Raw genomic sequence first — 13,000 nt, 5'->3', positions numbered from 1 at the left:
CAGCATCTAAAGGTAAGCTCTTATTATACAGAATGTTGTATTTGTCTGGAGTCTTGCAAAAATGTTGACATTACTGAATTTTCTTGGACAAAACTCCTCCCCTTTACGTTACTCACAGGGGAATATGTTTATAAAACATCATCCTTAGTACTGAACTTAGTCTTTATGTTGTATTTGTTGTGTAGAGGTTACATTTATCCTTTGAGAGACAGAAATGGAAAGGAGCATTTGTTAAAGAGCTTCTCATGGTACCTGGATAATGGGGTTTTTGAAGCTGCTGTGGTGCTACCCATTTGTTCAGACTTTGAAGCAGCACCAGTTCCCTCTTCCTTATCAGAGACAATCATCTCATTCTGAGGTAACTGAGGTGTACTCGTTTCTGCATGCGTGTCTATTATTTCGTCAAGAGATTGAGATCCTATACGCTGCAAAGTTGGTTCAAGTTGCTCTTTCTGAGGTTCTGGAGTTGTATGTGTGCTTCCTGAGGTAGGGAAGGTATCTTGTCCCTTGTAAGACTCCCCTTCAAAAAACAAAGACAAATGGTAAGCATCCATCTTGAAATTTATATATCCAGTTGAATTGCAATATTTGAAGGAAAAAAATCAGGACATTCTATCATAAACCTACCCTAATAAGTGTAAGCTAAATTATAAGTTAATTTATAAGTTATCGGGACTGTTAAAAATTGTAACTGGTACAAAGCTACAGTAACAGTTTCTGTATTCAGACACAAAATAGTCATATCAACCTATTTTTACCTAGAAAAGCTTTCTGTGTGTGTGTGTGTGTGTGTGTGTGTGTATATACATACATACATACATATATACGTATATATATATACGTATACATACACATATACGTATATATATATACGTATATATACATGTACATATACGTATATATACGTATATATATATATGTCTTTTCTAATCTCTGGGTAAACCTAAGGAACCATAAAAACTCCTTTATGCTCAGCTTTGTAATTCCTGAAATATAGTTAAGCTTTTACAGGAAATTCTGTAGCCATATGGTTTTCTGTTATCACAGGATGAAAGTAGCTTATGTCTACGAAAGTGCCAAATCCAAGATCTCACTAAGAAGAAAAACTTCTAATAATAAAAGCAAAATACTTAGAGAAAGTAAGCAAGACTCTTCTTCAATTCCAAATTTGAATAGATGCATCAAAAATATCCAAAAATAACAAAATGTAATCACATTAAAATTTATTTCACTCACCTGTTTCCTCAACACTTATTTCCTCTGAACACCCCTGTTTTAAAAAAAAATTACAAAAAAAAATTGAATCCATGTATCAAGTCAATCTTTCTATTTTTTTCTTTAATGTTTATTTTGAGACAGTGTGCATAAATGGCAGAGAGGCGGAGAGAGAAGGAGAGAGAGAATCCCAAGCAGGCTCTGCACTGTCAGCACAACGCCCACCATGGGCGTTCAATCTCACCAACCATGAGATCGTGACCTGACTCAAAATTAAGAGTCAGATACTGAACCCCCGAGGTGCCTCCCACCCTCTTTTTAACTAAAGAAAGCAGGTATCTCCCAGAAAGCTCGAGGGTAAAAGATGGCTTATGGAAACTCTACCAAACACTTACAAAAAAGACACTGCTCCTATTCTTTAAACTGTTTTAGAGCACAGTGAAAGAGGGAAAAGTTTCCAAATGCTTTTTATAAATCAAGGCTAATATTGATTCAAATTAACCAGTACAAAAATATCAGATGAAATAGTATAAACATAATTCAGCAACACATCAAGAGACTAACATAATAATCAAGCAGAGTTTATTTCAGGAATGCAAAGATGATTCAATATATGAAATCTAATATAATTCAACAGAACTGAGGAGAAAAATACTATCATCATCTCTGTTTGTAGCAAAAGTGTCCAATAATATTCATACTTGGAAAAAACTTCACATTGAATAAAAAGACATTTTCTTAATACCATAAGTAACTATAATTACTACAATTCAAAAACCAGCATCTCACTTCATAAACACTGGAAATATTCCCATTTAAGTCAGGAGTAAGAAAAATATATCTACTATCAAGACTATTTTATGACTTTTGTTTTTAATTATACTAGCCAATATAGTTAGAAAAGAGAAGGAAACTAAAGGTATGTAAAGTAGATGAGAAGAATTAAAATTTTATTTGCAGATAATATGACTTTACTTAGAAAATCCAACAGAAACAAAAGAAAAATTACTGTATACGATGAGGGGAATTTGGTAAGCTCTCCAGATAGAAAAGAATTCAACGATAATAGCAACAAAAGATAAAATTCTTAGGTATAACCTAATAAGAAATGGAGAATTTAAATGAAGAGGAGATGAAAATACCACTAAAAGACATAAAAGAATAATTAAACAAATGAAAAGACATACCATGTTTTTGGATAAAGAAAAAAAATTCAACATCACAATTACAACATCAATTTTCCCTATCTTAAGTGGTCAAGTTAATATGATCCTAAAACAAGCATCAATAGGATTTTTTAAAGCTCTGAACAAGCTAATTATAAAATTAATATAGACTTTAAATCATCAAAATTCTAAAAGAAAACACAGGCAGCAACCTCTTTGACATTAGCCGTAGCAACTTCTTACTAGACACAATGCTATGGGCAAGGGAACAAAAACAAAAATGAACTATTGGGACCTCATCAAGATAAAAAGCTTCTGCATGAAGGAAACAATCAACAAAACTAAAAGGCAGCCTATGGAATGGGAGAAGATAATTTCAAGTAACATATCTGATAAAGGTAATGCCAGAATCTATGAAGAATATATCAAACTCAACACCCAAAAAATGAACAATCCAGTTAAGAAATGGGCAGAAGACATGAACAGAAATTTTTCCAAAGAAGACACCCAGATAGCTAACAGACACATGAAATGATGCTCAATATAACTCATCATCATGGAAATACAAATCAAAACCATGACGAGATACCACCTCACACCTACCAGCAGGGCCATAATTAACAACGCAGTAAACAACAGATGTTGATGAGGTTGCAGAGAAAGGGGAACCCTCTTACACTGCTGGCGGGAATGCAAACTAGGGCAGCCACTCTGGAAAACAGTGTGGAGGTTCCTCAAAAATTTACAACTAGAACTACTGCACAACTTAGCAAGTGTACTACTAGGTATTTACACAAAGGATACATATAGATTCAAAGGGGTACATGCGCCCCAATATTTACAGCACCATTATCAACAACAGCCAAACTATGCAAAGAGCCCAAATGTCCATTGACTGAAGAAGTGTATTATGCTAAGCGAGATAAGTCAGAGGAAGAAAAATACTGTACAATTTCACTCATATGTAGAATTTAAAAAACAAAAAAGATGAACATATGGGAAGGTAAAAACAGAGAGAGGGAAGCAAACCATAAGAGACTCTTTATGAAGAAGAACAGAGGGTTGACGGAGGGAGGTTGGGGTGGGGGGGATTGGCTAAATGGGAGATGGGTATTAAGGAGGGCACTTTTTGGGATGAGCACTGAGTGTTTTATTTAAGTGATGAACCACTAAATTCTACTCCCAAAACCAGTATTACACTATATGTTAACTAAAATTTAAGTAAAATTTTGAAAAAAACCCAAACTTTCGAATATATACACACTTGAAAAGAAACATATACAAACTTGAATATAAAATATATAGAATATATAGAATATAGAATATATAGAATATAGAATATATACAAACTTGAATATAGAATATATAGAATATAGAATATATACAAACTTGAAAAGAAAAAATAAGAAAGTAGGGGCACCTGAGTGACTCAGTCTGTTAAACCCCCGACTTTGGCTCAGGTCATAATCTCACTGCTCTTAAGTTCAAGCCCGGTGTTGGGCTCTGGGGCTCTGTGCTGACAGCTCAGAGCCCGGGGCCTGCTTGAGATTCTGTGTCTCCCTCTCTTTCTGTGTCTGTCTCTCTCTCTCTCTCTCTGCCCCACCCCTGCTCATGTGCTATCTCTCTCAAAAATAAATAAACTTAAAAAAAAAAAAAAAGGAAAGAAAAGAAAAGAAAAAAATAAAGCGATGTGGGAGGAGAGGGAAACCTTCCATTTAAGACAGTAAAGCATTTAAAAACTAGAGTTTTTATATAAACAGAGTTTTATATATAAAACAGTGGGATACTGGCCCAAGAATTAGGTGAATCTAAAAGTAGAAGAAAAGAAAGTTTAGGAATATACACAAATACATATGGGATTTAATATGTGATAAGAATGGAATTTTAAATCAGTGGAGAAAAGATAAATTATTCAAAAAACGGTGCTGAGACAACTAGGCAGGCACCTGGGGAAAATGAAGTTGGTTTCACTCTCCCTAACACCAAAATAAATTCTAAACAAATCAGTAATATTAACTCTAAGAATTTCTACTAAGTCTCAAAGTGGACTTTCAATATCTATCTAACACAGTCCCTAGAAGCCATACATAAAAATACTGATAAATATGATTACAGAAAAATTAAAATTGTTTGCATGTCTATCTGAATGCAGTATGTGTATTCCAGAATTTACAATTATAACTATGACATTTTATAAGCAATTTTTCATTGTTAAAAAGCTGAAAACAAAGGTCAAAAAACAAAAATCATGAAAAAAAAAATCACAAATAAGTCCGAGACATTATACTGTTCTTATACAGTCACATCAACGTACATCTATCGTTTTTAAATGGCATAATATAAACTGGTGGCCTGGCTTTGCACATAGCAATGTACTATGATCCTTTCTCCAAGTCATTAAATATTATTTTAAACAAAACAATGTAAGAAATGATGATAAATTGATGAAACTGGGTGACTGGTACATGGGGAGGCATTATACTACCCTGTCTACCTTTTTAAATGCTTGAAAATTTTCATATTAAAAAGTCAGGGGCGCCTGATTGGTTCAATCGGTAGAGCATGTGAATCTTGATCTCAGGGTTGTTAAGTCTGAGCCCCATGTTGGGTGTAAGGATGACTAGAAAATAAAATCTTAAAAAAAAAAGAAAAATTCAACCAAAAAATATCTGCAAGGGAAGAAAACTCAAAAAGTAGAGTCAAAAGACACACTGGGAAAAAATATTTGCAACTCATTCATGGACATACATTACACAGAGTTCCTCCAAATCTGTAGGAAAAAGATCAACAATGCAATTAAAACATGGCTAAAGAATATAGAATCATTTCACAGAGAAAGGAATACAAATGGCTCTAAGCATATGAAACAAGTTCAACCTTACTTGTAATAAGAGAAATGAAAAACATTCTGGGATACCATCTTCCACCTATCAGATATAAAAGACTACATTGCCTCTGTTGTCTGCTATCTAAGGATGATTGGTCTTCAACTGTCCCACTGAGAATATAGATTCTAAATTAACTTTTCCAAAGTGTAGCTACATAGTGAGATAAATTATCATGAGTATCAGAAACAAAAACAAGAGGGTGCCAAGAAACTTTTAACATAGTGGCTGGTCATCAAATGTGCATACTGTCTTCAGGCTTCCCTGAGGTAGTGATGATGGAGGCTAAAGAAGTGTGTATGTCTAGCAAGGCAATGTTTCATATAGAGGAGATAATAAAACAAATGTCCTGGGATATGAAGAAGTATGATGCATTCAAGAACCTGAAAGACGGCCAATATAGTCAGAGAGTAAGGGAGAGACAAACACAAGGTGAGGCCAGAGACAGAAATGGACCAAATAGAGGGCCTTCGAGGTCCTGGGTCTTCTTCCTAAGAGCAATGGATAGCTTTAAGCATTATGATCCTGGTAGCGATGATATTACTGTAATAATTTTACACAATAGGAAACTCATTCACAGAGATGACCTATTTTGACTCAGGTCCCACAGCTGTTAAATGGTAGAGGCAGGATCCAGATCTACAGATGCTTTTGGCCTTATTTTTAGCCAATGACACACAACTGGGAATGGGCTTCCTGATGAATGTCCATCAATTTTCACCTAGAACTGGTTAAAAGTGATTATCTAAAACCAGTTTTAGCTAGGTTATTTATGGTGAAAACTATTAGAACTATCTTTATTTAAAGAGTTTAAAGGAAACAAATGGATCTGTTGTAATATGGCCATCTTATGTGCTTGATAATTCTATCTTACCTCAGAGGTATAATTTTGACAATCATCTCTTGAAGTGAGTGAACTTTTTTTGGCAGGAGGAACATGGTCACTTTCATCAAGCGTACAATGAAATCTCTTCCTAGTTATAAGATCCAAATTAGCAGGAAGCTTTTCAGAATCCTCTCTTCCAGAATCAGATATACACATGGCATCCTGACCAACTGAAGTTACTGGAAAACTCATACTGCATAGGAAATGCATACATGTTAAATCAGCAAATTAGAAGTTACTTAATGAGGTTAAAGGCTCAGCTATCCCAATGACAGCTGCCAAAAAACTTTCAAGTAACTGATATTTACATGGCCAAGCTCACAAAAATGTTAGTTTTGACGTCTATTCGTATTTAAAAACTCACAACTCTATAAAATTCACAAATTCTCTAATACTGAATTAAATCTAAGGTACAAAAATAGTGTTTTCTTTGTCTGTAAAGTTAAAATTTCAATCTAAAATCCTTCCTCCTTTTTTTAAGTAGGAGCCAGCGTGGAGCCAAATGCAGGGCTTCAACTCACAACCCTGAGATCAAGACCTGTGCTGAGATCAAAAGTTGGATGCTTAACTGACTGAGCCACCCAGGCACCCCTAAAATCCCTCTTCCAAATATGAAAGGCTTCAACATCTAATGCTACTTGACCATTAAGTGCCTTAACCAATGACCGTTAAAATACAACAATTCTATAGAAAAGAATTAAAATAACAGTATTAAAAACATACAAAAATGTCATCTCTCTGTACTATTTTTGCAACTTCTATGAACGTATTTATTTCAGAATTTAAAATATATATGCTTACAAAGTAACCACACCTTTAACAGATGGCATTTTATAACCCAAACTGCTAAATTTTTTTTAGCTTTCAAAATACTTAAGATACGAAACAAGTTTCATACAAAAGTATTACACACTTAAATGGCAGCTTTATCAGATATAAAGTCAATGATATCTTCTCTAACTTATCACATAATTACTAAATAAGGACAAATACAAATAATGTTGGTGAATGGCTTATTCAGTCAATACTATCTGAGTAATAAAGCACCTTTCCTCCTAGCAAAAATAGTTTAGCTTCTGGGTGCTATATGGAAGTGCTGAATCACCATACACCTGAAACTATACTGTATGTTAAATAACGGGAATTTAAACAAAAACTTAAAAGAAAACAGTTGAGGTCATTCATTACCTCATGTCACTCCTTTCTTCTGTATTCACGGACTTGATCAATATGGGCGCTGGCAGTAAAGGGTTTGGCATTAAGTGGGCAGTGGTATCAGTATATTCTTCTATGGCATTGGTTGGGATTTCCACCAGAGTTAAAATGAATGCTTGTTCATCTTCACCACCTTGATGTACGTTAGCAACTAGATTCACTATCAAAGTTTAAAAGTTAGTAATGAAAAGCTGAACCATGAAACAACGGAAAATCATTAATTTATTACATTTCTAAAGTCTCAAGACAACTTATACACAAGAATAAAAAGTAAATTACACCCACAAAAATAAAAAGGAATTTCATAAAGGATAAAGATGGTTCACTATAGAGGAGATGTATAATTCTGAATAAAAAAACTTACACCTAAAATACTTCAAGTGTTTGGGACACATGGATGGCTCAGTTAAGCATCTGACTTCAGCTCTGGACATGATCTCACAGTTCGTGAGTTCAAGCCCCACATCAGACTAGCTACTGTCAGCACAGAGCCCACTTCGGATCCTCTGTGTTCCTCTCTCTCTGCCCCTCCCCCAATCATTCTCTCTCTCTCTCTCTCTCTCTCTCTCTCAAAAATAAATAAACCATTAAAAAAATACTTCATAATTTAAGGCCATTGCAGACTTACAAACTGTTTTACTTTTTTTCATAATCAAATGGGATATGGAAGGAAAAGCCATACTATTCAGTTTGATGATGCTTTATCAAAGCAGATTATCATACCTGTTAAATCTTGAGAACTGATTACATTCTCCTGTTGAACTTCTGGCATACTACTTGGTGTACACTAAAAAAAATTTAATTAAAATTCAAGAATGAGATCAACCAAATTTTAGTTTTAAAAAGCTTTCCAGACAATTGGATACAGGAAGAGTGACTGCTTCAAAATTCAACAACTATTTAACCATATATAATTTTCCAAATGTTTTGAAACCAGTAGTACCAGTAACTTTTGATTCCTTTAAATAAACATACATATACACAAAGAAATTCCCAGTAAATTGTTAAATATGAGAATTTCATCAAATTATTTTTGAAGCAACAGGAAAGAGAGATTCAAATCCTTCAACCTTCTCTCTTTCCCCATTATAATAGCAGCCATTGTGCTATTAGATGACATCTGAATGGAAGCAAAATGTTTCCTTGCCTCCAACACAGCTCCTTCCAATCTGTTTTCCACAAAACTGCCAACAACGTAATCTCTAAAATACAATTCTTACTATAATTCTCTACTGCTTAAAATCTTAAAACTTAAACGTTTTGTAACCAACAATGTCAATAATTGATTCAGGTAAGCATCAATTGATACTAAAACTACTAGGTAGAAGTCTGTTGGGTGTCATATGAAAAATTACTAACACCATGTGGAAAAGATGCTGTTATATGGAGAAATCTAGCAGGCACCATTCTAGCCAAGTAATTAGTCAACATCATCAATAATGGGACAAACTGACATTACATGTCTAATAAAGGTATACAAAAGGAAGAACACGTTACCTAGGTAATAATCATGCAAAAAAATACTTAACCTGAATCTAATAATAGGGAACAACAACAAAAACCCCGATTGTAAATTAGCCTGGAATGTCAAATTCACAAAAGAGGAAAAAGGGCAGGAGGGCTACTCTAGATTAAAAGAGAATAAGGAGGTGGGGCGCCTGGGTGGCGCAGTCGGTTAAGCGTCCGACTTCAGCCAGGTCACGATCTCGCGGTCCGTGAGTTCGAGCCCCGCGTCAGGCTCTGGGCTGATGGCTCAGAGCCTGGAGCCTGTTTCCGATTCTGTGTCTCCCTCTCTCTCTGCCCCTCCCCCGTTCATGCTCTGTCTCTCTCTGTCCCAAAAATAAATAAACGTTGAAAAAAAAAAATTAAAAAAAAAAAAAAAAAGAGAATAAGGAGGGGTGCCTGGGTGGCTCAGTCAGTTAAGCATCTGACTCTTGATTTCAGCTCAAGTCATGATTTCACGGTTATGAGATCCAGTCCCACATCAGGCTCTGCACTGACAGCATGGAGCCTGCTTGGGATTCTTTTTCTTCCTCTCCCCTGTCCCTCCTTCACATGTGCGCACAGGTGCACATGCTCTCTCTCTCAAAAAAAAAAAAAAGGATAAGGAGAGGGGTGTCTGGGAGGCTTAGTCAGTTAAGCGTCCTCGAACTCTCGATTTTAGCTCAGATCATGATCTCATAGTTCATGGGATCGAACCCCATGTTTGGCTCTGTCTGCATTGACATCAAGGAGCCTACTTGGAATTCTCTGTCTTCGTCTCTCTCTGCCCCTCCCCTGCTCTATCAAAATAAATAAATAAACACTGAAAGACAGTGAGAGAATAAGGAGAATCACAACTAAATGCAATGTGAGAGCGTTGACTGGAACTATGTATTACATATTGTTATTAAATCAATATTAGATAGTATGGTAATACTGAGTATGACAAGAGTATCATTTCTCTATAAGAAACATCCTTGTTCATATCAGATATAAGCTGCAGTATTTATGGGTGAAGTCTCACATCTGCAACTTTCAAATGGTTCAGTTTTTTAACAGTATGTATCTATAGAGATGGAGAACAAGACAGAGAAAAAGCAAATGAAGCAAAATGTTTATAACTAATGAATCTAAGTAAAGATTCTATGTAAGAATTCTATGTAAGATCTTTGAAACTTTTCAACAAGCTTGAAATTATTTCAAAATATGAAGTGAAAACAAACATGTTGGGGGGGTAGGGAAAATCCCTTAACTTTGGATATAATCCAAACTCCTTAACAAGACATAAAAATTTCTTTTTATGATCTGTTCCCAGGCTGCCAACCTCACCCTAACTACTTCTTCATTTATATTCCACTCATAACTAATTATAGTCCCTGAATATGACATGCTGTTTCACACCTGTTCTTTACACATGTTCCTCTCCCTTTAACTGGCTAATTCATACCCGTTCTTCTAGATCCAGGATTTTTTTTTCTTGTAAGTTTATTTATTTATTTTGAGACCAGGGGCCAGGGGGAGGGAGTGGGAGATAATCCCAAGTAGGCTCGGCACTATCAGCATGGAGCAGAATGTGGGGCTTGAACTCACCACAAGATCATGACCTGAGCTGAAATCAAGAGTCAGACACTTACCAACTGAGCCACCCACGTGGATTCTTTCAGTCCCAGCTACACATTAGAATAACTTAAGAACCTTTAACAGCAACAAAAAAACAAAATCCTGCAAATGCCTACACCTTATTTCCAGATACTGATTTTACCGGATTGGATTGAGGACCACTCCTTTAAGAGTCTTGTGCAACTTGCTTTCATAGCACCCATCAGAACCTAAGCATTCACTCATATGAGTCCCATAACTTTGTCTGTCCAATACCTCACACAGCAATGAACATATAATAGTATCTCAAGGAAACACCTGCAATGTATTTCTCAGACTCAGAGGCCAGCAAGCAAGAGGTAAATAGTCTGTATACAAAACACTTCCTTTTTCCAAATTTTTATGGCAAAGCTATGGATTGGCTATTTTATCTATGCTCCAAAGACTAAAAATACACTTAATAAAAAATTATATCACAATACATTCTTGCAAAGATAAAACTATAGGGAAAGAAAACAGATCAGTGATCACCAAGTAGTGGGGGTGGTAAAAGGGGGTGACTAAAAAAGGGCCCTGGGAAATGTGGGGAATGATGGAACCGTTCATGTGTTTACACAACTATATATGTTTGCCAAAACTTGCAGAAGTGCACATAAAAGGGTGAAGGTTATTCTATGTAAATTACACCTTAATTTTTTTTTAGGTGGGGAATACACACCCAGCCCCCCCATGATATATTTTACATTCTTTTACCTCTGACACATTAAGTGTAAGCACAGTGTCTCCATTAGAGTCCTCTCTCTCAGGCTCTTTGATACAACTCTCACTGAGACCCATATCTGAACCAAGCGTATGGGGCTTTGTTTCAGAGCAAACAATTGGATCAACTGAAAATAACTGAACCTTTTGAGATTCCTCTTCTTGATCATCATTTCTGAAAGAGAAATTAGTATATATTAGAGCTTCAGAGTATGTACTACAGTTTTGAATGTGAAACCAAGTGGACAACCACAGAGTAATGTTTAGAGCTAAGTGAGTCAAAGATTATTTAATGGTGTCCAAATTTTTAAAATACATTTAATGCAACAGAACCCCCCCTTTTGCCAATCAAATTCCTAAAGCTATAGCTAATTACTGTAGCTGAAAGAGAATATAAACAAAATTCCGGAATCTCCTCCCTCTTACCTTTCAGTTAGGTTTGCTTCTTGAGAAATAGTCATCTCTTCAATACCATGTTCACATGCCAAGATGTTCTGCTCCTTATTCAGTGCTGTTGTAAGTGATTCAAATTTTTTATCTTGTAATTCCTCCATTGCTTCAGAACCATTTTTCTCAGTTTCTTAAACAAAAAACAAACTTAAGATACAGTCCAAAACAGTACAGCTAAAACCTCCACATTAGAAATATGTTCTCTCCTCAAAGACAGATCAGTATATAGCAACTCTTCCAAATTTCTCTTAATCCAAAAATTAAGCTTATTCACATGGCAGAAGAGTGATCCTGGCCAGTGAGATTTTTGAAACAGAGGATTAATGAATCCTACACACACATTTTTCACTCGTGGTTGTCACAGCAATTTTAGGTCCACCCTATGATGACAGCAATATAATCACAAACCCACATACAAAAGAAGTTTAGAGGTGGGTACATATGAGTTCTAGCTCCACCTTGGGGGAAATGTTGGGGAGGGAGATGCTCCACAAAGAAGAATAAAATGACTTCAATATAAAAGAGTTACGTTCAAATCCCTATCAAAATACCAACAGCATTTTTCACAAAACTAGACCAAATAATACTAAAATTTCTATGGAATCACACGACTGAATAGTCAAAACAATCTTGAGAAAGAAAGACAAAAGGTGGAGGTATCATATTCCCACATTTCAAGATATACTACAAAGCTGTAATTATCAAAATGGTATGGTCTGGCCCACACACAAAAAAGTAGATGAATGGAAGAGAACAGACAGTCTAGAAATAAATCCACATTTATATGGTCCATTTATGACAAAGGCAGCAAGAATATACAATGGGGAAAAGACAGTCTCTTCAATAAATGTTACTGAGAAAACTGGACAGCTGCATACAAAAGAATGAAACTGGACCACTTTCTACTATACACAAAAATAAACTCAGGATGTAGAGAAAAAGGAATCTTTGTGTACTAGTGGTGGGAATGTAAATTGATACAGGCATGATGGAAAACAGTATGGATATTGCTCTAAAAATTAAATTTAGAATTACCATATCATTCAATAAATTCCATTAGTAGGTATTCAAAGAAAACGAAAACACTAATTCAAAGGATATGTGCAGCAATTCTATGTTTACTGCAGCACTGTTTACAAAAGCCAAGATACCGAAGTAACCTAAGTGTCCATCAATACATGAACAGGTAAGATGTGGCATACACACACAACAGAATGTTACACAGCCATTAAAGGACGACATGGGGGGGGGGCACCTGGGTGGCTCAGTCGGTTAAGCGACCGACTTCGGCTCAGGTCATGATCTCAGAGTCCGTGACTTCGAGCCCCGCATCAGGCTCTGTG

The 13,000-nt window shown here is 35.6% G+C and overlaps 1 protein-coding gene across 11 annotated transcripts in view; it reads right to left on the bottom strand.

The window, feature by feature from the left end:
• Positions 1 to 13,000, bottom strand: part of BDP1 (B double prime 1, subunit of RNA polymerase III transcription initiation factor IIIB) — a 100,363-nt gene that overhangs the window by 15,912 nt on the left and 71,451 nt on the right. For 8 of the 11 annotated variants that reach the window (XM_045446505.1, XM_045446442.1, XM_045446431.1 and 5 more), the window contains 7 exons: positions 11,634 to 11,787; positions 11,202 to 11,382; positions 8,091 to 8,154; positions 7,341 to 7,527; positions 6,141 to 6,345; positions 1,237 to 1,270; positions 253 to 520 (listed from right to left, as the gene is read on the bottom strand). In XM_045446505.1, the coding sequence (XP_045302461.1) occupies positions 253 to 520; positions 1,237 to 1,270; positions 6,141 to 6,345; positions 7,341 to 7,527; positions 8,091 to 8,154; positions 11,202 to 11,382; positions 11,634 to 11,787 (1,093 nt within the window). Of the gene's footprint in view, positions 1 to 252; positions 521 to 1,236; positions 1,271 to 6,140; positions 6,346 to 7,340; positions 7,528 to 8,090; positions 8,155 to 11,201; positions 11,383 to 11,633; positions 11,788 to 13,000 lie in introns of those variants that run through there. The other 3 variants (XM_045446487.1, XM_045446513.1, XM_045446522.1) reach the window with 3 other exon arrangements.

The sequence above is a fragment of the Leopardus geoffroyi genome, chromosome A1, assembly GCF_018350155.1.
Source record: "Leopardus geoffroyi isolate Oge1 chromosome A1, O.geoffroyi_Oge1_pat1.0, whole genome shotgun sequence".
NCBI classification, from domain to species: Eukaryota; Metazoa; Chordata; class Mammalia; order Carnivora; family Felidae; genus Leopardus; species Leopardus geoffroyi.
This window is presented reverse-complemented; position numbering and strand designations above follow the sequence as displayed.